General features: G+C 40.6%; 1 protein-coding gene across 8 annotated transcripts in view; it reads left to right on the top strand.

The window, feature by feature from the left end:
• Positions 1 to 26,077, top strand: part of LOC132302401 (ADP-ribosylation factor GTPase-activating protein AGD4-like) — a 123,420-nt gene that overhangs the window by 52,235 nt on the left and 45,108 nt on the right. For all 8 annotated transcript variants that reach the window (XR_009480819.1, XR_009480821.1, XR_009480820.1 and 5 more), the window contains 5 exons: positions 1,972 to 2,187; positions 4,921 to 5,052; positions 17,995 to 18,213; positions 18,480 to 18,563; positions 18,649 to 18,918. Coding sequence is in view for 5 of the 8 variants with exons in the window: in XM_059799234.1 (XP_059655217.1) it covers positions 1,972 to 2,187; positions 4,921 to 5,052; positions 17,995 to 18,213; positions 18,480 to 18,563; positions 18,649 to 18,918 (921 nt within the window). In the remaining 3 variants the exon portion in view is untranslated. The remainder of the gene's footprint in view (positions 1 to 1,971; positions 2,188 to 4,920; positions 5,053 to 17,994; positions 18,214 to 18,479; positions 18,564 to 18,648; positions 18,919 to 26,077) is intronic.

Genomic DNA, 26,077 nt, shown 5'->3' with positions numbered 1-26,077 from the left:
GCCTTGTGTATATCTTCTGGGCTTCGCTCCCCTTTTGAGCACTTTTATAAAATTTTTCTTACTTATCAAAAAAAAAGAAAAAAAAAAAAAATACCCCAAATGATAGCTGCAAACAGCTGTCAATGAAGAGAATGTTGGACATTATGCTGAAACCAGTGCACCAGCTGTAAAAGCACACCTCCCTCGGGATTAAAGTGTGGCCAGTTCCAATGAAGAACCGCTGAAACCAACTTGAGACTTCTGAGGCAAAGCAACACCCAAAGAAAAGGTGATCAATCTCTTCAGATGCAGCACCTACAATTCACACAAATAGAAGCCAGCTGAAAACCTCTTCTCTGCAGATTACAGAAAGTGGCCACTCTATCTAACAGAACCAAGCAAGCAGTGACTGAACAGCGTGGTCTACCTCCACTCCAGGAGACAGAAGCCCAAGGCACAACTGGATGTTGAACCCTACATTTGCTCCAAGCTCTTTTGAAGCTGAATCTCCACTCCATCGAGTTCGATCTCTCCACCCATTGAAGTTTACTGGATTGACCTCGATCTGTATACACTTCGGTTGAGGCATACTATTCAAATTTTGCAAAATCTCGATGGATCAATGGCTACTGGAAAATGTTCAATTGATCGACACACATTTTTTTCATGCTTAAAATCCAGTTTTGAAAAATGTGTATAACATAGTCTTTTAAAAGCCATTGTTCGAAAACACATTTAAAACAAATTTGTGAGCCTTACCAAGATCAAACTAGTATAATTTACATCTTTGACTTTGCCCTAGATATGTGACTGAGGATGCCGAGTTTGCGTTCTGTGTCTGCCATGTCTTCAGTAGATATAGACACATTACAACACAAGTTTAAGTAGGAATATGCCAACACATGACTTAGATACCTAACAACGGGGATTGCCATCTTCCTCAATCTTATGATTAAGTATCAGCTACTTTGTAAATTGTAAAACTCCGTCTTCTTCAACTTAAAATTGTTCTACAAGTTGAAATATTTCTGAAACTGTCTGGTTCCTCTGGTTTCCATGTTGATATAGATTCATTTGATGTTCCCTTTATCTCCTAATGGTTGGTTTAGGAGGACTAATGATTCCAGTTTGCTCTAACCTTGTGCGCAACTGATTAATTTGTTGCTGCAGGATCTCTAAGGCTTCTTTTGTAACCACATTACCAACATTTATTACTTGAGCTATCTCTGCATTCTCCTGATTGCCTATTTGGTTGTTTCCTTACCCAGCCATAGATCCGCAAAAAGTCATAGATATGGAGGACAGGCTCTTATACCACTTAGAGAAGACAACGACAAAGCAGAAGTCCTCTTAAAGCTGTATGATAGATTAGAACCACTTCAATCACCATTGGAGCCTAGATGTCTAAAGTGTCTGAGAAAAGCCTGAAGAATAGTTTATAAATTGATAGTATCTCAAGAATATATTGATCAAGACTTGTTCCAGCAGAAAAAGAGGGCTGGTCCTTTTGTAGTACAGCTTTAATGACACTTAGACTTTTCTAGAAAGACCTTTGAGCTTCCCATACAACATTAATAACAACTTCTGGTATTCCTATGACATCTTCAGTTCCCCATACCATAATTACTATGCAATAAACTTTGATTAGATACTTTACAACACATTATTTACTGCATCAACATCTTTCAAACTACATTTGATCTTCTAATTTTGAAATCTTATTTATGCATAAAACATTTTTTCCTGGTTTGCTTACCTTCATGCTAAGCAGTTTGAACTCTTTTGTTGTTTATCACCAGCTTGTTTATTGGTGATATGCATCTGTATTCATAACATGCACATTAATAGTTTCTGATGTACTTGAATTCATGGGTGGTGTCTTAGAATGGTTATTAGTTTATTTTTAGTTCAGTATTACTGTAGTTACGCATTTCAGACTCATTTCAGGGAGATTATGTCCTCATGCATAATATCTGCTTCTCTTGAAATCAGGTATTAACTTACGCACAACAATCTAAAGAACTTGCCAATACTGAACAAGACAAACTTGCAAAGAGAATTCAGGAGTTCAGGACACAAGCAGAGCTGGACCTTTTACGAGCTACCAGTAATGTGGGAGCCTCAACAAGTACTGCTGCTATTAATGGTGTCGGTATGATTTCTTACAAGAACATAGAAGCAATTATGCAATCCACTGCAAAAGGGGAGGTAAATAATTTCTTTCACATAGTTTTCCATTATAGGTTTTGTCATGACCCGAATCCATAGGATCCAAATCATGTGCCAGAAAGCATGTTAACTGGCTCTTATTCAAGCCAAATAAAATGACCTATTTTAGTATCCACGGTCACAAGCATCCAAATGGACCTAAGTATGGTATCATAATTGTCCCAAAACCATGTCCTTAGCTATACATGCTATACATCAAAATATACATGTTTTCCAAAATATTACATGTCTTGCATCAAACTACATAACACTTCCATGTATAGCATCAAGTTCCACCAAAAAGCTACAACATGCTAGTAATAGCAAAACACATCCATGGCTCCACAGTAGCAACTTCAAGATTGAGATTGAGGAATTTCTCCCTCCGCTTGAACTTCACCTGAAATTGTCAATGGGTGAGCTTACATTGCTCAATAGAAAGTGGCTAACTAACAGTTCCTAAGGCCACATAAGTCATGCTCACATAGTACAATCAAGAAATGAGGGGTCATGCTTGCATTTAAAGAAGTAGAAAAGTAAACATGCGTCAATAAGTCTCAATGAATAATACCAAGATGAACGTAATTGAAATGCAACATGGTTTGAAAATGAGCAACACTGGAAATCTCATTGTCCATTACACATTAATACACACCTACTCATTATGCAACCAGACACATGGACTCACACTTAACATATGCATGTAGTCCAAAATCCAACTCAAACACACGGATTGGTTCACATCCGAATACGAGGTACCTCTCCATATCCCTACCCTGGCTTCATGGTTACTAGCCTGTCGGTAGCGACGCCTGCTTGGCCAAGTTTTGGGATTTTCAATCCTAGAGCCACGCCCTTCCTATTTCAACCACAACCAATCCCATTTTTAAAGATATTTTCCACAAACTTAGGAAAATCAATGTCAACAAACTTGTGAAACTCAATTCTCACACTTGCATTCCACCACACACACACTATGCAATGCAAGATGGTATGTTAATAGAGGAGTTGTCATACAACATGTTTCCATATTACACACATATCACTAGGGCAACTTCTTGTGAAATTTAAACAAACACATGGCATGCTATTGGGTAATTGAGTTCAAATTGAGCAAGGCAACTAAGCATGCTATAATTCAAATTCAACTTCAAGAATATGCAATTCATCAATTGACAAAATTTCCAGCACCTCCATATGATTTCCAGCACTTTAGTTATAATTTTCTGTAGGGCTGCAAATGAACCGAGCAGAGCCGAGCCTTAGGTTGTTCGGGCTCAGCTCGTCAGTTCCAGAGAGGTGCTTGGGCTCGGGCTCGGGCTCGATAAAGTTTCTACAAGCTTGGGCTCGGCTCAGGCTCGGCCTCAATTACAGCACCACTGATTACAAAATCAATAAAACGCCCTGATCTCTTTGATGAAATCCAATCTCCATCTCCCACAAGAACAAAAAAGAAGAAATACGGAATAGAATTTCAAAATGAACTCAAACTTACAAGGTTTATCTAGTCCATTTACAGATATCTTAGCTTGACCTTTAAGATCTATTAGAAACAGAGAGTTGTGTCGTAATGACTAATTTCCAGCATGAGTTTATCATGCTGTAAAATGACTAATTTCCAGCATGGGTTTATCATTTTCTAGCAACTAATCAATAATATATAATTTATAGCATAAAATATTATATTCCTGCAGCTAATAAATGATTTCCAACATGAATTTATCATTTTCCAGCAACTAATATATTATTTTCCAGCATCAAATTGCAAATTTTCAGCACTCAAACATCAGCATGCATAGATTTATACATGTCTATATATATATATTTACATCATGGAAAGCACCTAGGATCACAAAGGCTCTTACATAGACAAAGGAATTGAAAGTTAGACACCACTACCTTAAAATAGGTGAAAAACCCTAAGTGTCCCAAGACTGAATGTGCATCAAATTGAAATCCAAGACTATGGAGAGGTAGCCCTTGGCTTGCTTTACACTCTCTTCAACTATGGCTTCTTCAAATTCTAGGTGGAGCTAGATGAAACTTCATCTAAATCATGAAAATTGGAGAAGAAGAAAATGGGCTCTGTGTGGGTGTATATCCGGTTTCTATAGAGGGGGAGAAAAATGGTTCTCATTTCTTTAACTCTCTTATATGTATATCCACAAGTAAGTGGGGGTTGGGACCCACTTTCCACTACAACCATTAAAATGAGAACCATGTCCCTTTACTATACACCTAAGCATACATATACAAATAAGCTACACCAAGGCAAAATAAAGTATCCCAACATAGAATATAATGAATAAATGAAGTCTGGAAGTTTCCTGAGCATGAAATCCAACTTGGGCCCACAATCCCGAAATGAACAAAGGGACTCTAAATGCATTTCTAATAGTCCGTGACTTGAAGAATTGTCCAAAAGGATTCCGGAACCCTCGTGGCACACATCCCCACACATAAAGTACACAATGCATAAAAAACAAGAAATGCAGAAAAATGAATAGTGAACTCGGGCCTCACAGGTTTGTTGATGCATTTTTTGTCACTCAATCCAAGTACCTTTGATATATAGTAACATATATTCTCTTCTCTTGATCTCTAATTTCTTAAATATTGAATTTCAATTGTTGATTGCTTAATTTCATTTATTGTTTTGTACTTATAAAAAAAAAAAAAAAAAAATTTCATTTACTGTTTTGTAGTTTGTGAAGGCTATTTTATCTTTCATAGGTCCAAACAATCAAGCAAGGATATCTCTTAAAACGATCCTCAAGTTTGAGGGCAGATTGGAAGAGGCGATTCTTTGTTCTTGACAGTCATGGGTCCTTATATTATCACAGATATAAGGGCATCAAACCTTCGGTATGTTTTTGTCTGATGCAATCAGAGAACCTAATTTTCTGCAGTAGAATTTGTGTTTTTTGAAACTTCCCATATTTTGAAAATTTCCTTGTTATGTGTAGTTTTATAATTTTCAGCAACTTTCCTATTTTGATTTTATTTTATATTTGGTAGTCACCTAATATAAGGCTAGGATTGGAGAACAAGAAATTCTATACAAAGCCTTGTAATTGCTTGGGTTTGGTAGTTTAGTTGAAGAGATTATTATTATATGTTACAACGAATAAAATTTGCTTTGCAATTTCTCCTTTTCTCTTGCATTGTTCTTCTATTTCGTTTCAAAATTGCTGTGAAGACAATTTGATCATCTCCTTTTGGTAAAGCGGCATCAGTTTGGTATCAGAGCTTAGATTTCGTGTTTCCGACTGCTCAATCATGCCTACACGACAACTATTGAGGGGAGGAAATTATAGGATGCAGGTTCTCTGACTGAACCCTTACCCAAGCAACACGATGGCGAGATAGAGTTTTTGCAGAGACAAGTTGACTTGTTGACTTAACCTTTGGGTCAACATGTTGTCAACCAGCCGGTTGATGACAATGTTTTGGTGGATGATGTGTCAAACACCGAGAATATTATGGAAAATCCATTCTATTTTCCGCGTTGCCATAGATCACCCGACAAGTGGACTGAGTCGTTGGCTTGCAAATGTCAAATTAGAAATTCTTGAGTTTCATGAGGAGGAGGACAATCTTGAAGAAGATTTTGTCAATCTTTTTTGCAGTAACGCAACATGTAGACGAACTCCTATTCCACTTGATGAAAGGTGTTGGGATGGTGACACTAAGGAGGAAGTTCTTGAATTTGCAAAATATTTTTGTTGGAGAATAAAAACTACTTTTGATCGAGGAAGATGATGCAACCCTGGTGGTCAAGCCAAAATATGATGATTACTCGGAGGAAGAAGACGATTTAATTGTATCCCTCTGGGTAAGGCAGCATCAGTTTGGTATCAGAGCTGGGTGATGAATGGAAAATGGCTTTTAAAACTAAGGATAGATTGTACGAGTGGTTAGTAATGTCATTTGGATTATCCAATGCACCTAGCACTTTCATGCGTGTGATGACCCAAGTTCTGAAACCACTTATTGGCAGGTGCGTAGTTGTTTATTTTGATGATATTTTGGTGTACAGTCGCAGCATTGATGAGAACCTACAACACCTTTGTTCAGTTTTTGATATATTGAGGAGAAAACACTTATATGCTAACCTTAAGAAGTGCAGTTTTGCAGCAGACATATTAGTATTTTTGGGTTATGTGGTCTCTTCTGCATGTATTATGGTAGACGATGACAAGAATTTTTGCTAATGAAGGTAAGCAACATGGATTAGTTGATGATCAGATAAATGAAATTTCAAATTTCCTGTTGAAGAAGAGATAGATGAGTTCGGGCAGTAAAGTGAAAATCTGAAGAAAGCTGGTGTGTGTTGAGAAATGAGGTGATGGGAACTTTTCATGAGTTTTATTTTAACGGGAGGTTCAAAAAGTTGCTAAACACATCTTTTATTGCCCATATTCCGAAGAAGGGTGGAACTTCTGATGTCAAGGATTTTAGACCTATAAGTTTGCTGCGGTGTATTTATTAGCTTATTGCTAAAGATCTTGCGTTGAGATTAAGGGATGTTGTAGATGGAGTCATTTCAGAGTTCCAGAATGCATTCTTGGTGGTAGGCAGATTCTTGACTTCGCTCTTATCGCCAGTGAATGTGTGGACTTCAGGTTGATGAGTGGTGTTCCTGGAGTCCTGTGTGAGTTGGATATTGAGAAAGCTTATGATCATGTTAGCTGGAGTTTCCTCTTATATTTGCAAGGGAGGTTGGGATTTGGTGAGAAGTGGAGGAGATGGATTGAGGCTTGCATATCTTCTGTTAGATTTTCTGTGTTGGTCAATGAGTCTCCATCCGGTTTCTTTGGTAGCTCTCGAGGATTGAGATAGGGAGACCCCCTTTCTTGTTTCTTGTTTCTTATTGTTATGGAGTCCCTTAGTAGGTTGATGAGGAGGGCAGTGGCTCTGGGATTATGAGGGGGTTCAGGGTGGGTTTAGAGTCCCCCCAATATATGGAGATTTCCCATTTGTTGTTTGCTGATGATACACTGGTCTTCTGTGATGCGGAGGTGTCCCAGTTAAGATATTTGAGGTTTGTTCTGGTTTGCTTTTAGGTAGTCTCGGGCCTTAAAGTTAATGTGGGCAAGAGTGTGCTTGTACCGGTGGGGTAGGTTTAGGATGTTGCTTCTCTTGCTGTGGTTCTTGGATGTGGGACGTGCTCCTTTCCTATTTCTTTTTTGGGTTTGCCTCTGGGCGCCTTGTCGAGGAAGGTGGGAGGTTGGGATTTAGTGATTGAATGATTTGAGAGAAGACTGGCTGGGTGGAAGAAGCAGTATCTTTTGAAGGGCAGGAAGGTTACTCTCATGAAGAGTACATTGCCGAGCCTTCCAATTTATTTCCTTTCTCTCTTCTAGATCCCCTCATCTGTAGCTGGAAGGATTGAGACTCTTCAACGGAATTTCCCGTGGGGCAGCTGGGGAGAGGAGTTCAAGTATCATCTTGTCCGTTGGGAGTAAGTTTTCAAGCCTCTTTCGTCGGGTGGTGTTGGCATTAGGAGGTTGGTCCCTTTCAACAAAGCTTTCCTTAGGAAGTGGCTGTGGAGATTTGGTAGTGAATGACATCATCTGTGGAGGAGAGTGATTGTGTGCCGCTTTGGGGAGGAGACAGGAGGGTGGTCCTCTAGTCTGGCTAGGTTTGTTGCTGATGTTGGAGTGTGGAAGGAAGTCTATTCAGAAGGGCTGGGACGAGTTTTCTATGCACATTAGATTCAGATGTCGGGAGGGCAAGGATGTTCGGTTCTGGGAGGATTTATGACGCGGGGATCGCTCGCTGTCTTATTTGTTTCCCAGACTTTTCATAATTGCTGTCGTTAGACATGCCATGGTGGCTGCCTGTTATCGACTTGATAGCGGTAGGTTTTCGTGGGACGTGCGTTTTTGGCGATCGTTTCAGGATCGGGAGGTGGAAGATGTTTCTTGCTTACTGGATCTCTTGTATAGGCAGAAGGTGGATGGTAGAGGCTCTGATTCCTTATTTTGGGTGCCCTCTCCTCAGGGGAGGTTCGAGGTCCGTTCCGTGTTCCTTTGTCTCTCCAGGACTCATGTATCTGTCTTCCTGTGGAAGACGATGTGGCGATCTAAGGCTCCTCTCAGAGTGGCATTTTTGATGTGGACGACAGTTTGGGGTAAGATATTGACCATGGGCAATCTTAGAAAGAGAATTCATATTACTGTTAATTGGTGTTGTTTGTGTAAAAATGATGGAAAGTCCGTGCATTACCTTTTTTTGCATTGCCCCGTGGCTTACGACTGTTGGAGCCTTATTTTTGGTTTGTTTGGTGTCCAATTGGTCATGCCTCGATCTGCAAGGGAATTGATTGATGTGTGGAGAGGATTCAACGTTGGGGCCCACACCCGTGACTGTTGGAGGGCGACCCCTCTTTGCGTTTGGTGGTGCATTTGGAAAGAGCGGAATAGTAGATCTTTTGAAGGTAAAGAATCTTCCATTGCGGCCTTGAAATATGTTATTAGTTGTTCTCTTTTTAGTTGGGTGATGGGGAGAAATTGTATATCCATAGAGGAAATCGTTGATTTTTTGGGTTTTTTAGGTCCTTTGGACCTCTTTCTTGGCATCGGCCTTGTATAGCTCTTGGGATGCGTTCCTTTTTCGAACGCTTTCTAATACATCTTTACTTATCAAAAAAAAAAAAGAAAATCCGTAGAAAACAGGAACTACCTAGAATCCTCGTCTTTTCTCAATTGTATCCTCCAAGTATGGAGACTCTTTTGATGGCAAGACAGCAACTTCATGTGTTCGTCGTGTTGTTTATAGTGGTCTTGAGATAGAAAAAGAGGACCTTTCGAACAATGGTATATATAGCATTTACTTATGCAACTCGAAACGTGAAGATAAAGTTAAGGTCACATGTCCTCCTGGCAAGATAAAGCTTTTGCCTCAAGATCACCCAAGCCTCACCCACATGATGATTGCTGCTGGTACTAGTCTTGCTCCATTCAAAGGCTACCTATGTGGTAAGTTTATGAAATTTGGATCTCCATTCAAGTTTGGTGGCCTAGCTTGGTTGTTCCTTGGGGTGGCCAACATTGACCTTTTCCTTTATGATTATGAAATCCCCAAGTATTTTCAGAATTATTCCGATTTTTTTGGTATGGTGGAGTCCTTAGCCGAGAACAGAGGAACAAAAGTGCAGGGGTGAGAGAACCCATGTTTACTCAACTGGTGATATTGACCAGTGTTTTAAAGAGAAAAATAAAAACAAGTTGGAAGAGCCGTAGCTCGTGATCACACATACTAATGCTAAGGGTGTTAACTTAGTTTGCATCCAGAATGAGGACGACCTCCAATTATCTATTGATAATGTCCATGAGCGAGGTCTACGCCTTCTCATGCATAGCCATGTCCCAAATAATATTTTGGACAGCTTGAATGTGTTTGGCAAATTAGTTGACACCTATTACCTTAGTTATGGATCACCGGGCTTCCATTGGATAGGGGATTTATGCCTTGGACAGTGGGAAGTACTAAAGTTCCTTTCTTCAAGTGCAATTTGTGGGCTAGATGACTACAGGTTTAATGAACATAGATCTGATGAAGTGGCTTCAGTGATGTATCATCACCATGGATTGCAAATGGCATCTACTGAAATCTTTAATGGTGACCGTCCAACCCATGATAACTTTAAAGGCCAGAAAATTATAAAGCAAGATTTTGTGACATTAAGATCAAGTCTTCAATGGTATGAAATCTTGTTTATACTAATATACGATGAGCCACTGTATTTGCTGCCCAACTCTCAAAACTCGAGGACGAGTTCTTTCCAACCCAGTGGGACTGATCGAGTCAGAGAACCTAATTTTCTGCAGTAGAATTTGTGTTTTTAGAAACTTTCCATATTTTGAAATTTTCCTTGTTTTGTGTAGTTATAATTTTCAGCAACTTTTCTATTTTGATTTTATTTTATATTTGGTAGTTACCTAATATAAGGCTACAATTGGAGAAGAAGAAATTCTGTATAAAGCCTTGTAATTGCTAGGGTTTGGCAGTTTAGTTGAAGAGATTATTATTATATTTTACAAGAAATAAAACTTACTTTGCAATTCTTTGCAATTTCTCCTTTTCTCTTGCATCGTTCTTCTATTTCGTTTCAAAATTGTTGTGAAGACAATTTGATCGTCTCCTCTTGGTAAGGTGGCATCATTGTCCTTTTAGGGGGGTCTTTGATTGATAAATTTAGTGATAAAGCACCATCTATATGTATGACCTTATTTCCGATTGCTCAGTGGCTTTACAATTTTCGTGTTGGGTGTGGTGTTGATGTTGTACCATTACCTGATTCGTTACTTCTTTTCCGCCTTTCATCGCAATCGGACGCACGTTGGGTTTTGAAGGAGGGCCGACGAGACTACGGTAAGGCAACGCTGCACGTGAACCCTTGGAGTTTTAGGGTGGGATGCACAGGTATCTTGAAGCAACAGGGGTTGAAAAAGGTTTGACTGTATAGCCTTCCTTTACACTTATGGTGTCATGCCCTTTTTTGTAACTGTGGGTGATTTTTGTGGAGGGTTCGTGTGGGCTGAAGCTGATGAGACCAAAGATGCCGAAAGTGTGTGTATTACGGTGTGCGATGGTTCTACTTGTCCTCAAGCGATCTTCATCCACGATGATCGTTTCTGTTATAAAGTTATGATCTGGGAAGAGACTCCACCAGAGCTTGTGCCTACGACTGAAAGTCTGGAGGGAGGAGATGGTGCTTATGTTACGAGGGAGGAAGACTATTGGAAGCTTCTTAGTATGGGCGTGAAAGGTGCCGACGATCTCCAGAAATGGATGGATGAATGGGAGTTGCAGAGGTCGATCAGTTTTGTTAGAGGAAGACGAAGTTGTTTTCACGCGCATGCAGCGAGTGGATCTGAGGGGAAGTGGGGTGGGACACGTGGCGGACAAAGAGCCTATTATCCGGATTCCAACCTTATCGTTAGGGAAGGTTTGAATTTCAAAACTAGGTCACGTGTAAGGGGCAGATTTTCTGATGATGTTAAAGGGCGGTGGAGATCTTCTAGAAGATTTGATGGGTTTCCAGAGGGAACGGGTGCTGGACGCAATCCAAGGGCCTTTGTTGACCCAGTTCATTATGGATCAAATCGAGAGAAGACTTATGATTTGGGCTTGAAAAGAAAGTCTGTTTTCGATGCAAACATGTTAGGGCAGATGCATAAACGTGTTGGCAGTTCTCTTCTTGGGCAGATATTTTACAGCAACTTGGGCCAAACATTAAAGGCCAAAGCTCCACGTTTGACTGCCCTCATTATATTGGGCCTGTTTTTAAACAACAATGTTGGTTAGATTTAAAAGGCCTAAGATCTATGTCTGTTGACCACCATCAAAAAGTGTCTGTTGGGCCTGGTTTGCATAATCATTTTGGGCCTCTTCAGTTGGGGCTTAACAGTGGGCTTTATGATGGGTTACACTGCCACAAGGACTCTGCTAATGCCAAGCTTTTTAATCGGCACCCATAGCCTTCTTTTCAGTCTCCGAATTTATAGAGAAATGTTTAGCTTTTTTCTAACAGGAGATGTACACAGGAGAAACAAAAGTGGGTCAAGACCAAGGCTTGCGATATGAACTCCGGTAAATCTTTTGTTCTGAATTCTTAGAGCTTTTTTTTTGCTCCTTCTTCTTCTTCTACTCTTTGTTGGGTGTTGAGGAGTTCGGTGGAGATGGATTTTGGGGGTTTGCTAGTTGGTTCTCGACATTTGTCGCCTGTGGTTGAAGCTGATGAGACTGATGGCTGTTTGGATGGCGATTCTTTGTTTTCATCTTAGGGTCCAGGAGCCCTGGGAGTTTGGCTTGTGTCGAGGTTGATGATTTTTCCATATGTTTGAAGGGTGTGAAAGATGTTATAGTTTGTGTTGGTCGAGATTTGAAATTCCAGTTGACGGATGAGTCTGTAGCCTTATTAGTGAAAGAGTTGCGATTGCATAAAGCCTTGAAGGGACTTAATTGTGCTTCGATGGAGGGGTCTGATGCATGCAGTTCCGATTCAGAAGGAGAGTATGGCACTTCGGTGGCAGCCAGTTGTGCTTCTGTTTCTGCATTGGATGAATGGGATGGGACTTTAAACACATCGATGGGTGGGGATTTGGGGATTGTGCCTTGGGAGGGTGGTGTTGATGGTGATTTTTCTGTCCCATTGGTAGTGAGGGAGTGAGGAATGAATCGTCGGTTATGGGGGGAGGGGATAGGGAGGTTGATGCAGATTATAGGGAGTTGTGGATTAGGGTTAATGTAGGGGTGGTTGGCTGTTTGGTTGAGGTATCCTATGAAGGGGATTTCTGTAGGGCTGTGGGAATATTTCACTATTTCAATAACATCCAGCAGGTGGGGGGCAAGGCAAAGAAGCCGTTGGAGAAAGGGGAGATGGGGGTGATGAACCTTGTCTCGACTGTCAACAAGGGGATGAGTGCGGGATCGAAGGAGAGGGGTAGAGGGAAAAGAAGAGGGAAGGAGAACTTAATTGTTTGCTCATGAAGTTACGAATTTTATCATGGAATGTCTGCGGTCTAAATGACTTGGAGAAGAGGAAGGTGGTGAAGTTGGCGATTCGTAAGTGGAATGTTAATGTGGTATGTTTACAAGAAATGAAACTTTCATTGGTTTCGGATAAGGTGGTGAGGAGTATCTGGGGTGGTAGATTTGTGGATTGGGTTGCTTTGGATGCTTTGGATTCTTCGGAAGGCATTCTGGTGATGTGGGATAAAAGATGGGTCTCAAAACTTGATGTGTGTATGGTAAGATTTTTGGTCTCTTGTATGTTCTCTATGGAGGAGGATGGATTCCATTGGATTATCTCCGGTGTCTATGGCCCTAACGGGGATAAAGTTCGACATTTGTTGTGGGAGGAGCCTGTTTCCATTCAGAGTAGATGGCCTCTGCCTTGGTGTGTTGGAGGGGATTTTAATGTTATCCGATCCCTTAGTGAGAGGTCGATGGGGCAGATGGACTTTACCTATGGAGCTGTTTTCCGAGATCATTGCTGATTTGCAGTTGATTGACTTGTCATTAGAAGGGGCGACATTCACTTGGTCCAGTGGTAGAGAGTCTCCTACGCTCTCTCGTTTGGATAGATTCCTGTTGGCCGGAGATTGGGTAGAGAAATATCCGGCTGGAGTCAAAGTGGCGTTGGGTAGACCAACTTCGGATCATATTCCTGTGGTTCTGGATTGTGGGGGACTACGGAAAAGAAGCTCTCCTTTTAGATTTGAGAATATGTGGCTTCGAGTAGAGGGCTTTTTTGAGAGGATTCGCCCTTGGTGGGAGGGATTTGATGTGATTGGTACTCCAAGTTTCATTCTTTCAGGAAAATTACGTCGTTTGAAGGAGGAAATTAAAAGATGGAATAAGGAGGTTTTTGGGAACTTAGAGTGGAGGAAGAATGGGGCATTCTCAGAGATTGCTAATATTGATCACATGGATGGATTGGGAGATCTTGGGGAGGTTTTGAGAGATAAAAAGGTGGTCTGCCAGGCGGAGATTGCTGAAATAGCTGTGTTGGAGGAGATTTCGTGGAGATAGAAATCTAGGGCCCTGTGGTTAAATGAGGGGGACCGTAATACGAAATTTTCCATAGACTTGCTAATGCACATCGTAGGGGCAATCATATCGGGAGGATGTGGGTGGAAGGGGAGTTGCTTTGCAAGGATGAGGAGGTTTGTAGAGGAATTGCCTCTTTTTACTAGAATTTATTCACTGAGACTCACAGTTGGAGATCGTTGCTTGGGGGGCTGTTAAGGCGGAAGTGATGGGAACTTTTCATGCTTTTCATTTTAGGGCCACTTCGAGAAAAGTTTGAATACCACTTTCATTGCTCTTATCCCTAAAAAGGGGGGTGCGTGTGATGTAAAGGATTTTCGACCCATTCGCCTGGTGGGATGTATCTATAAATTAATTGCTAAAGTTCTTATTTCGAGACTGAGAAAGGTTTTGGATGGGGTTATTTCGGATTCCCAAAACGCTTTCGTAGGAGGCTGGCAAATTCTTGATTCAGTCTTTATAGCGGGCGAGTGTGTTGATTCTCGACTGTGCAGTGGGTTCCTAGGGTTTTATACAAGTTGGACATTCAGAAGGCCTATAATCATGTCATTTGAAGTTTCCTTCTTTATTTGATAGAAAGGATGGGCTTTGGAGAGAAATGGAGGAGATGGGTTGATTTTTGTATCTCAAGTGTTAGATTCTCGGTCCTTGTGAATGGAGCTCCGACGGGTTTCTTTGGTAACTCGAGGGGTTTGAGGCAGGGAAATCTTCTTTCTCCTTTTCTTTTTCTCATTTTTATGGAGGCACTTAGTAGGATTATGAAGAGGGTAGTGGATCTGGGTTTTTTTGTGTGGCTTCCGGGTGGGGAGAGATGTTCCTTCTCAGCTTGAGATCTCCCATTTGATCTTTGCCGATGACACGTTGGTTTTTTGTGACGCTGATGTGGCTCAGATGAGATTTTTGAGATGCATTTTATTATGGTTTCAAGTTGTATCCGGGTTAAAGGTCAATGTGGGAAAGAGTGTTTTGGTTCCAGTTGGGGAGGTTCTTGAGATTGATACTCTTGCTAACAATTTGGGCTGTTGCATTGGTTCTTTTCCCATTTCTTATTTAGGCCTACCTCTTGGAGCGCCGTCAAGGAGAGTGGGAAATTGGGATCCCATGGTTGAAAGGTTTGAGAGGAGGCTGACAGGTCGGAAGAAACAGTATCTTTCAAAGGGGGGAAGGGTTACTTTGATGAAGAGCACATTGTCGAGTCTTCCTACTTATTTCCTATCCCTTTTTCAGATTCCTTCTATTGTGGTTGAGAGGATTGATAAGTTGCAGCGTAACTTTCTCTGGGGAGGGAAGGGGGAGGAGTTTAAATATCATTTGGTCAATTGGAAGCAGGTGTGTACTCCTATTTAAAAAGGTGAGTTGGGTATCAAAAGACTGGTGCCTTTCAATAAGGCTCTTTTGGGGAAGTGGCTTTGGAGATTTGGGTTGGAGAGACATCGTTTATGGAGGAGGTTGATAGCGAGTAGATTTGGGGAGGATTTTGGTAGATGGTGTTCTCTTGAGGTGAAAATCCCAGGTGGTGGTGGTGTTTGAAAATTCATTCGGAAGGGTTGGGATGAATTTTCTAAACACATCAGGTTTTGAGTTAGGGATGGTAGCAGGATTCGATTTTGGGACGATATTTGGTGTGGTGAGCGCCCTCTTGCCCTTTTGTTTCCCGGACTCTTTAGGATTGCCACGGACAAACATGCTTTGGTGTTTGATTGCTATTACCTTGATAGTGGGAGAATGTCTTGGGATGTGCGTTTTGTGAGGAGCTTTTAGGATTGGGAGATTGAGGAGGCTATTGGCTTTTTGGAGTTGTTGTATCGCTAGGATATTGTGGACGGAGTTCCTGATTCTGTGGTGTGGATTCCATCTCCCCAGGGTCGCTTCGAGGTACGATCTTTCTTTGGGTGTCTTGCGGAGGCTCTAGGGGAAGTGTTCCGTGAAAGACTATTTGGCGTTATAAGGCTCCTCTCAAAGTGGCTTTCTTTGCTTGGACATCAGTTTTGGGGAAGATCTTGACCCAGGATAATCTTATGAGGAGGAGACATGTTGTGGTCAATTGTGTTGCATGTGTTTGAAAAACTGGGTAACAGTTGATCAACTTCTTTTGCATTGCCCAGTTGCTTGGGACTGTTGGACTTTGATGTTGACTTTGTTTGGGGTTCAGTGGGCTATGCCCCGGTCTTCCAGAGGTTTGGTTGAGGCTTGGAGAGGTTGTATGGTGGGGGACCCAAGCTTGTGACTTCTGCAGGGTCACGCCTTTATGTGTTTGCTGGTGCTTATGGCTTGAAAGAAATAGGCGATCTTTTGAAGGAAAGGAGACCCCTATTGGCGCACTGAAATTCTCCATTATTAATACTCTTTTTTGTTGGGTTCTTGGGAGAAATTGTAAATCCATGGATAAGATTGTTGATTTTGTGGACTCTTTGAGAGTTTAAAGGCCCTATTAGGTCTTGTTGTTTTGTGGGATGCGTCCCCCTTTTGAACGCTTTTCAATACATATTTACTTATCAAAAAAAAAAAAAAAAAAAAATTCTCAATAAAGTTTTAAAATATTCCGTGCAGTTCACTGTGCTATAAATATTCCTATGACATGAGGAAAAAGGTCATTATTGCATGGGGCTAAAAGTGCATATCATCACAACTGGGAATATTTAGATTTATTTTTTCACACTAGGCATCATCCTTGAAATATCTAGAGCACTTTGGAGGAATAAGATATTAGCAATAAGTAACATCAAGGTAAATGACATTAAGCTTTGTTGGGTTTTTGCCAAATTACAAGATTCACTCCTCTAGTTTCATAAATGACAGAAAGCCATTGCATCTAAAATATGAAGCGGGAACTACTAATTTAAATTTTTGGGATGCAATGGTCCATGGGAAACCACACGAGTAATTTACAGCAGACAATTGAAAATGGAAGCTCTTAACTTCTTCAATTATAGTATTAACAAATAATTTTACAAATATCAGTAACCCTCTCTCTCTCTCTCTCTCTCTCTCTTAATATCTAGTTTTGTAGTGGTAGTTCATTGCTTTTTCATAGTTGTGCCTTCTAACTTACAGGTCAGACTTAACTGCGATGCTTCGTGAGGTTGTATTTCTGTTTTCTATTTTGACATCCCTTTGCCTCCTCCTAGCATGCACGGAGTTTTTAATCCATTTTCTGTACTATTCATCTCATAATAAATGTAACTTGATTTTTGGGTTGAGTTTCACGGTTTATATATGAATCTGAGCTAACTTGAACCACTTCTAAATCATGCATCTCGTACACACACACACACACACACACACACACACACACACACTCATGCTCATGGGCTCATGCTCGTACGCGCGCACGTGTATGCACTCACATTTACACATGCACACAATCTGAGATGATACAAGGATTGAGATCAATATTGATCCTTCTCAACCCCAAGGGGTTGGCCTAGTTGGAAAAGACTTGGGCCCTCGCCTCATGAAGCATTAGGTCTCAGGATCGATTCCTGCTACGTGCAAACAATTCCTTTGGTGGGGGGGAGTACCAACTAGGAAAAAAATATATATTGATCCTTCTCATAATATATATCTCATAATTATAAAGGGTACAAATGTATTGTTGTCTTTCTTCTGGATTATTTATATTCAATTTTCTTTGAAGTCATGTTCTTTTTTTTTTTTCTTTTGTTGAAAGAAGTGGTTGTCATGTTCCTGATATGGTGCCTACGTCTCCCATATGCTCCAAAACGGAAAGTCAATATTTTCTATCTTTGACACCTACACTCTCATGGTTTTGACATAGGCACAACTCTGTACACAAGTTCTCATGTTACATAGATCCTAAGAATCTTGGACCAAAATTTAGGATCATAATCACATGTCAGTAAGTGATTTGCATAAATGTACATAATCACAAAAGTTTTGGAAGAAAAAATTGCAATTATGTCAATAGAATATTGTGAACTGTATATCACCATTCTATTTTCTTGTGGTTGACTGTTTTAGATGCTCAGCACCTAGTTCTCACATCTGTTCTTTGACTTCTGATATAAATAAGCAAACAAATAAATGTTACATCCATTTCTTTTGCTGATGCTTACTGTAATATGTTTTTTATCTTTAATTTATTTTACATAGTTTTTAATTTAGACAGATGATTATAAATCTATTTATTTATATGTCTGTTATTTGAAAGTTGAAATATTCCACAAATATTTGCTAGAATCATGCCTGAACTGCTTCTGAATTTTTTGCCTCTATTTTTCACAGGGATCTCAGTCATTTCAATCAACTAGTTCAGTAGAACATAATAGTCGTGTATTTGGTAGATTCCGAGCAAGGCATCATAGGGCGTCATCAATTGGAGAGGAAAAGTTTGCTTGTCGTACTGTTGATCTTCGTACTTCAACAATAAAGATTGATGCTGAGGATACAGATCTGCGGCTTTGCTTCCGAATAATTTCCCCTGCAAAATCTTACACATTGCAGGTGAAAAATTAGATGGGTATCTGACATCTCATCATGCCGTGAATTTTGATTCAAAATCTTACGCGTTGCACCAAATAGATAAATGGGACTATCCACAAAGAGGGATAAGAGTTATAAAAAGAGCTAACAAGCTTTTGTGTCTTTTCTGTTGCTATCTTGTTACAGTATGATGAAATAAATGTTTTTCCTTTTTTCTTCCTTTGGATTAATCTCTAAATTAGTTTGGAGAAAGTTATGCAGACATTTCCTTTATCTGGTTTGTGCAGGCCGAAAACGAAGCAGATAGGATGGACTGGATTAACAAAATCACTGGAGTTATTGCATCCCTTCTGAACTATCACCTGCAGCAGGTTGACTCTACGAAGCTTCATTCCTTCTGTATGACATCATATTGTAAGGATGTGTGTGAATAACAAGTCATTGTGGCTTCTGCAGCTAGATCCTGGAAAAAAGGATACGAAGAATGACTTTGTCTGGGGTGTTCCTTGTGATGTTCGACCACTTGATAATTGTGAAAGTTCACTGGATCACGTGAAAGTCAATCGAGCAGATTGTGTTTCTAGGATTCTCAGAGAAATTCCTGGGAATGATATTTGTGCAGAATGCAGTGCTCCTGAACCTGATTGGGCATCTCTAAATCTTGGGATTTTGATGTGCATTGAGTGCTCTGGTGTTCACCGGAATCTTGGTGTTCACATTTCAAAGGTGCACTTTCTTTTAAATGTTAATTTGGAAAACATTTTACCTTCCTATTTTTGTCTATTTTATTTTATTTTATTGTCCATGTCTTTTCTTCTTACTGAATACAATTGTTTCTGATATCTTCAGAACATATTTGGTAGCCTTTCCAGAGTATGGTGGTTGTGTTATGAGTGAATTACTATCAAAATTGTTTATATTTAAAAACTCGAGTACGTAGTAATTTGTGCTAAACCACAAGTCAAGATTCATGAATTGATTTTCTCCAAGCATAGCTGGTTCAGGGTGAGGGACGGGTACCTTGTTAGTTTTTGGGAGGATTCTTGGTGTGGCGAGCGGTGTTTAGAGAGGAACACGAGCTATTGTGACAATCGTGCTGAAAGTCTAAAGTGGGCAGCTAATGGAGTATTCACAGGCTTTGATGCTTGCATACCGAAGCGTTCCAGCACTTTCTCAATGTATTTATTATGTGACAAATGCAATCTGCGTGCTCCCCTATCCCTGTGAATTTCTATAGGACATCTCTTCTTTAGCTGCAGTTCTTGGGTATCGGGTGAGCTCCTTTCCTATCCTTTATTTGGGATTGCCCCTAGGGGCTTATTCCAGGTTAGTGGGGAGTTGGGATTCTGTGCTTAATAGGTATGCAAAGAGGTTGGCAGGTTGGAAGAAGCAATAGTTGTCCAAGGGGGGTAAAATAACTCTTATTAAGAGCACTTTATCAAGCCTTCCCACTTATTTTCTTTCTATGTTCCAAATTCAATGCTCAGTTGCTGATAGAATTGAAAAAATTCAAAGGAATTTCCTTTGGGGAGGGAGGGGAGAAGAGTTCAAGTATCACCTTGTTAGTTGGGAGCAAGTATGCAAGCCTCTAAAACTGGGGGGTCTCGGTATTAGACGATTGATTCCTTTTAATCAAGCTCTTCTGGGCAAATGGTTGTGGAGATACGGGAAGGAAAGACACCGCCCTTGGCATAGATTAGTATCTTGCAGGTATGGGGAAGACGTTGGCGGATGGACTACACGTCCGATTTCTATTGCAGGAGGAGTTGGGGCTTTGAAATCCATTCGGAAAGGATGGGATGCCTTTTCCTCTCATATCAGATTCAGAGTTCGTGATGGTAGTTGCGTTCGTTTTTGGGAAGATCTTTGGTGTGGGAACCAGCCTTTATGTCTTACATTTCCCAAATTATATAGTATTGCAGTTGATAAACATGCCATCGTAGCTAACTGTTATCAGCTTGATAATAGTGGGATTACGTGGAATGTTCATTTTCGGCGTTCATTTTAGGACTGGGAGTTGGAAGAGGTGAGCATTTTCTTGGATCAATTGTATCGGCAGGAAGAAATTGGCAGGGGTTATGACAATTTGATTTGGATTCCCTCTTCTCTCGATCGTTTTGAAGTAAGGTCTTTGTTCTTATGTTTGTCTAATTTTGCATCCTATGATTTCCCATGGAAGACCATATGGCGTTCTGTGACTCCTAGGGTGGCATTCTTTGTATGGACCGCCGTTTGGGGTAAGATTCCAATGATCGATAATTTGAGGAAAAGGGGAAATTTTCTTGTTAATCGGTGTTGCATATGTAAGCAGGATGGGGAGTTAGTCGATCATCTCCTAATGCATTGCTCTGTAGCGCACGATTGCTGGAATCTTATTCTTGGGCTATTTGGCATGTGATGGGTAATGCCATGTTCTACTAAGGGGTTGATTCATGCTTGGAGAGGTTGTCGTGTGAGTAGGAGTGTTCGTGATTATTGGAGATCTGTACCACATTGTATTTGGTGGTGTATCTGGAAGGAGAGAAATAGTAGAATGTTTGAAGGGAAGGAGTTGTCTACAATGACACTGAAACTTTTTATTATTCGCTCTCTCTTTAGTTATGTGAACAGAAGTTCTCGTTCCTCTTCTGATGATTTAATTTCTTTTTTGGATTCTTTGTGGCCTTAAACCCCGGTCTCTCTAATGTTCATGGGACACGTTCCCCTATTGAACGCCTTTTTTAATTTATTATTACTTATCAAAAAAAAAAAAAAAATTTGCCACTAAGCTGAGCCTTCAACATGCTGATTTCAAACATATTCTTGCAAGCTATCAACATGTCATCAACATACAACAACTAGTACAAATACGAACCATCTAAGAACCTCATGTCAAACCCCTCAGGCTGATGCATATAAATCTGCTCTTTCAACTCACTATGCAAGAAAATAGTCTTGACATCAAGCTGCTAGAGCTCTATGCAACCATAGCAAGTAGCACCAGATTGAGCTATGTTTCACCACAGGAGAAAACATTTCATAGAAGTCCACCTCTTCTCTCTGTATATAGCCCTTCGTTACTAAGCGTGCCTTGTACCTCGCATCTTTCACCCCTGGAGTTCCTTCGTTCTTCTTGAAGACCCATTTACAAAACACAATCTTTTGGCCCTTAGGCTTCTTAACTAGCTCCCAAGTTTGGTTCTTATGAAGAGACTCAATCTCCTCACTTATGGCAACATACCACTGTGCTGACTCTCCACCTGTTATGGCCTCGTGATAAGTACACGATTCATCAATATCTTCTGCCACACTAAGTGCATAAGCAACCGAATCAACATGTGAAAACCTATACTTCTCAGGTGGCCTAATATCCCTCCTAGGCCTGTCTCTAGCCAAACTATGCTGCTGCAACTGTGCATCCCTCTCTGTCTGAAACTGCACTTGCTTGTGAGTCAACCGAATAGGACTATCCTCTAACTGAACGTTTACATGCTCCACCTGCTCACTGACACCTTGAGCTCTCCCTAAATCAACTACCTCCTTCTGCGGAGTGTACATCGCAGACTCATGAAAGGTCACATCCTTGCTAACAAGTATCTTCTTTCCCGAAGCCTTTAAGCACCATAATCTGTATCCCTTGACCCCAGGTTGATAACCAAGAAATATGCATTTCTTAGCCCTCAATTTAAGCTTCTCCTCATTCACATGAGCGTACGCTGGATACCCAAATATTGTTAGATTACTGTAATTGGCAGGAGAACCAGACCATCTCTGGAGTGTTATAGTCGATGGAGACCTGTTCACCAAGTAGCTAGCTGTAGAAACAGCTTCAGCCCAAAATGCTTTATCTAACCCTGCATTGGACAATATATACCGTGCCTTCTCTAATAGTATTATATTCGTCCGTTTTGCAACTCCATTTTGCTGCGGAGTCTTCCTCACTGTGTGGTGTCTCACAATTCCGTGAGTCTTGCAAAACTCATTAAATTCTCCATCACAAAATTCCAAGCCATTGTTTGTCCTCAAGTGCTGACCTATTTTCCAGTCTGCTTCTTAGTCAAGGTCTTCTACTGCTTGAATGTAACAAAAGCCTCATTCTTGTGCTTCAGAATATAAACCTAAACTTTCTGAGAAAAGTCATCCATCAACGTCATCATATATCTACCACCACCATGTGGTAACCTGAGAGGGACCCCAAAGATCAGAATGAATTCCTTGGTCCTATAAATTCCTGTACTGAACTTCACTTTGCATTGCTTCCTGAAGACACAATACTCACAGAAATCCAGCTTCCCAATTTTCTGACCACCAAGCAAACCTTGCCCCAAGTCATATATGCCAGAATCTGGTAATATTTGAATCCGGATCTGAGGACGATACAACAATTGAACCCGTGACTGTGCTACCCTGCAAAGCATATAAACCATGCTTCTTCAGTCCCTTCATCACCACAAGAGCACCCATTGAAACCCGAATGACTCCCACCTTCAGCCTTGTAAACCCGATGGAATCCAGCGTACCTAGGGAAATCAAATTCTTTCTCAGTTCTGGTACATGCCTGACATCAATATCCTCACAATCCCATCATACTTCTTAATTCAAATTGTACTGATACGTACAACCTTGCATGCCACATCATTCGCCGTCAGAACTTCCCCTCCATCAATAGATCGATAAGAGGTAAACCAGTCCCTGTTTGGACAAGCATGGAACGAGCAACCCGAATCAAGTATCCACTTTTCACAAGAGCTGCCGACTGAAATTATGAGAATGTTGCCACCATCTGAATCATTACCCTCTGCAGCATCCACATTTCAACCTCGCATAGCAGAAGGAATAGAAGAAATAAAGCAATCACACAACAAACACAAGATATACGTGGTTCACCCAAAATCAGGGCTTCGTCCATGGATGAGAAGAGATTCACTATATATGTAGAGATATTACTAACAGTAGAGAATTTCTAACACTGGACAATGCACACAAACTCTTAACCGAGTTCTTCGTGTACTCCACGAGACACTCTCTTGCCATTAGTGTTCACTCTACTCAACATGTAACTACAACTCTGTCCATCAACTCCAACCCACATGAAGTTACATCTCTCTCAACTCATAACTCTCAACAAAAACTTAGGTATCTATTTGTAGTCACATACCTAATTCCTTGGTGGACAAGGATTACAATTTCTTAGAGCCCAAGACTTGTCTCTACAAGAAATTACCATAATAAATAATTCTAAAATAGAAACCTAATTACAATATAATTTGAAACACAATTCCTAACAATCTCCACCTTTATTCAAATATCATCCTGCCAAACATCGCTTCCCACGACATTGATCTGGGCAATTCTTTGCAACTTCAATCTTCTCGATCTTATGGCAGAACTCGGATTGTCCCCACTATACGCTGCTCAATCAATTAAACCTGAAGGCTCCATCTTGACTGCTTGAGCTCCATGCCATGTAACCCATCACGATTTTTGACCATCGTGACCAAACAAACCGATTGATTGACTCCACCTGCAACTAAACTCCATTGCAAATTCTGCTGAGACTCTTTGTGTTTTTTGGATCTTTTTCGAATAAAGGTTGAACTTCTCAACATGAACCATTGTCTCTGATACCAGTTTGTTACGACAAACGCAGCGAACCCAAGATATAACCAAGAATCACGACAGAAAAATAAACACGCCACACAAAGAACACAAAGATTTGTACGTGGTTCGGCAACAACCTACGTCTACGGTGGAGATACGGCAAAAGTCTTGACTACGTGTAAAATAAGAGATTACAAGTTTTCAACCCCTCACTCTGTTTGTGTACGAATTTCAGTCTCTATTTTGCACCACTCAAAACCCTAAGCACCCTTATATATTAGGCTACAAGAGATTGATTAGGGTCCATGACCCATGGGCCCACACAAAGCTCATCCAACGGGTCGGCAGGTCGTTGTGACCCGACACCAAATTTGTACCACATCACATACCCTAATTAGGACTCTCTTGTAGGTTGATATATAAGGGACTTAGGGTTTGGAGTGTGATGATCAAGAGACACTGAAAATCGTAGAAAGAGAGAATGAGGGGCAATATCCGATTTTGGACATAGTGAAGACTTTCACTGGATCTCCACCGTAGACATAGGCTTTGCCGAACTACGTATAAATCTTTATGTTCTTTGTGTGGTGTGTTTATTTTTTGTCGTGTTTCGTAATTGTTGCTAAGTTCGCTTCACTGGTATCAGAGCTTCTGGTTTGAAGTAGGGATGGCGTCCAAGCTTCTGGAAATTGAGAAGTTTAAAGGCAGGAACGATTTCAACTAGTGGCGGGTTAGGATGGTTTATCCAAGGCGCTGAAGGGGAAGGATGTACTGCCAGAAAAGATTAAAGACAAAGATAAGGTTATGGAGAAAGCACACATTACTATTTTGTTGTGCTTGAGTAATGAGGTTCTAGGGGTGCACACGGTTCGGTTCGGTTCGGTTCCTGTTGGAACCGGAACCGGTCTGAACGGTTCCTAAAAAATGGAACTGGAACCGTGAGCAGTGGAACCGATGACCAAACTGAGACCGGATCTGAGAAGACTTTCGCCGAGACAGCGGCTAAATCCTCAACAAGTGCTTCACAAATCTCCGGCCACGGTCAACCCCTCTTCCTATCCAAAAAAAAAAAAAAAAAAAAAAAAAGAGAAATATATGGGTTTTGATTACAAAATAAGAATTACAGACCTTTATATATATAATGATGATAGGTGAATACTCCGAGAGAAAGAGAAGAAGAAATTCTCTTATTGCATATTTAGAAATTGTACAGAAACAATACATAAATAGGAAAATTTGGAGGCTACAGACCAGCTACTTAATTTCCTAAATTGATGGAATAAAACAAGCAAGAAATAAATAGGAATTAAACTAGGAAAGTCAACACACAGAAAGAATCAAATCAACATTAAATCGGAAAAACAATCAGCTAACATTTACACCCTAAGATTAGGGTGCTAGCTATTCATGGATAAATCCATATCTCCACTACGTATTGAGAAAAAAGAAAGAATTCTCAACACTCCCCCTCAAGCTGGAGCATAGATGTCGATCATGCCCAGCTTGGCTCCTAATTTTTCGAAATTCAATCTCGGTAGGCCCTTTGTCAAGATATCAGCAGTTTGGCTACTTGTAGGAACAAATGTCATACAGATTGTTCCTTCTTTAATTTTCTCTTTGATAAAATGACGATCTACTTCCACATGCTTTGTTCGATCGTGATGAACAGGGTTATGAGCTATAGTGATCGCAGCCTTATTATCACAGTACAACTTCATAGGTAGATTTGCTTCAATTTTTAATTCTTGTAATAATAACTTTAACCACAATAATTCACAAATACCCTGAGCCATATGTCACGGGCTTAGAGTTTCAGCACCACTCTAGCTGCTCTCGTGCGGCACCAAGACGTTGCTTTCACTCTTGCAAGTACTTGGTCAGCCTAACTCCCGTGCACACCTTAGCCAACACACTCCCCTCGTGCGCTTACTAGTGTTGTAGTTGCCCTCGCCCTCTCCTTACTTGGCTTGCACACTCACACACACTAAGGCGCTTAAGTTGGCAAGGAAAGAACACTTCTATTACTTCAAAGAATGCTTTGTACAAGGCTAACACTCAAGCTCTCTACAAGGCTCTCAAGACTCACTCTAGGACTTGTTGGTTGCAAAATGAAGTCCTACTCCTATTTATAGGCATCCCCATCCCTAATGGATGGCTAGGATGCATTTTAACCAACGGTGGAGATTGATTCTCTAGAATCTTCTTCCACCTTCTACACATCTCCATACATATCTACAACATTCTAGAACCCTCCATACTACTCCACACAATTCTGGAGAATTCTAAAACCTTCCACACACTTCTA

The sequence above is a fragment of the Cornus florida genome, unplaced genomic scaffold (assembly GCF_030987335.1).
Source record: "Cornus florida cultivar Cherokee Brave unplaced genomic scaffold, ASM3098733v1 CherokeeBrave_3.0.0_Hap2_Chr04, whole genome shotgun sequence".
NCBI lineage: Eukaryota > Viridiplantae > Streptophyta > Magnoliopsida > Cornales > Cornaceae > Cornus > Cornus florida.
Note: the sequence above shows the minus strand (reverse complement) of the source record. Positions and strands in the feature narration are given on the sequence as shown.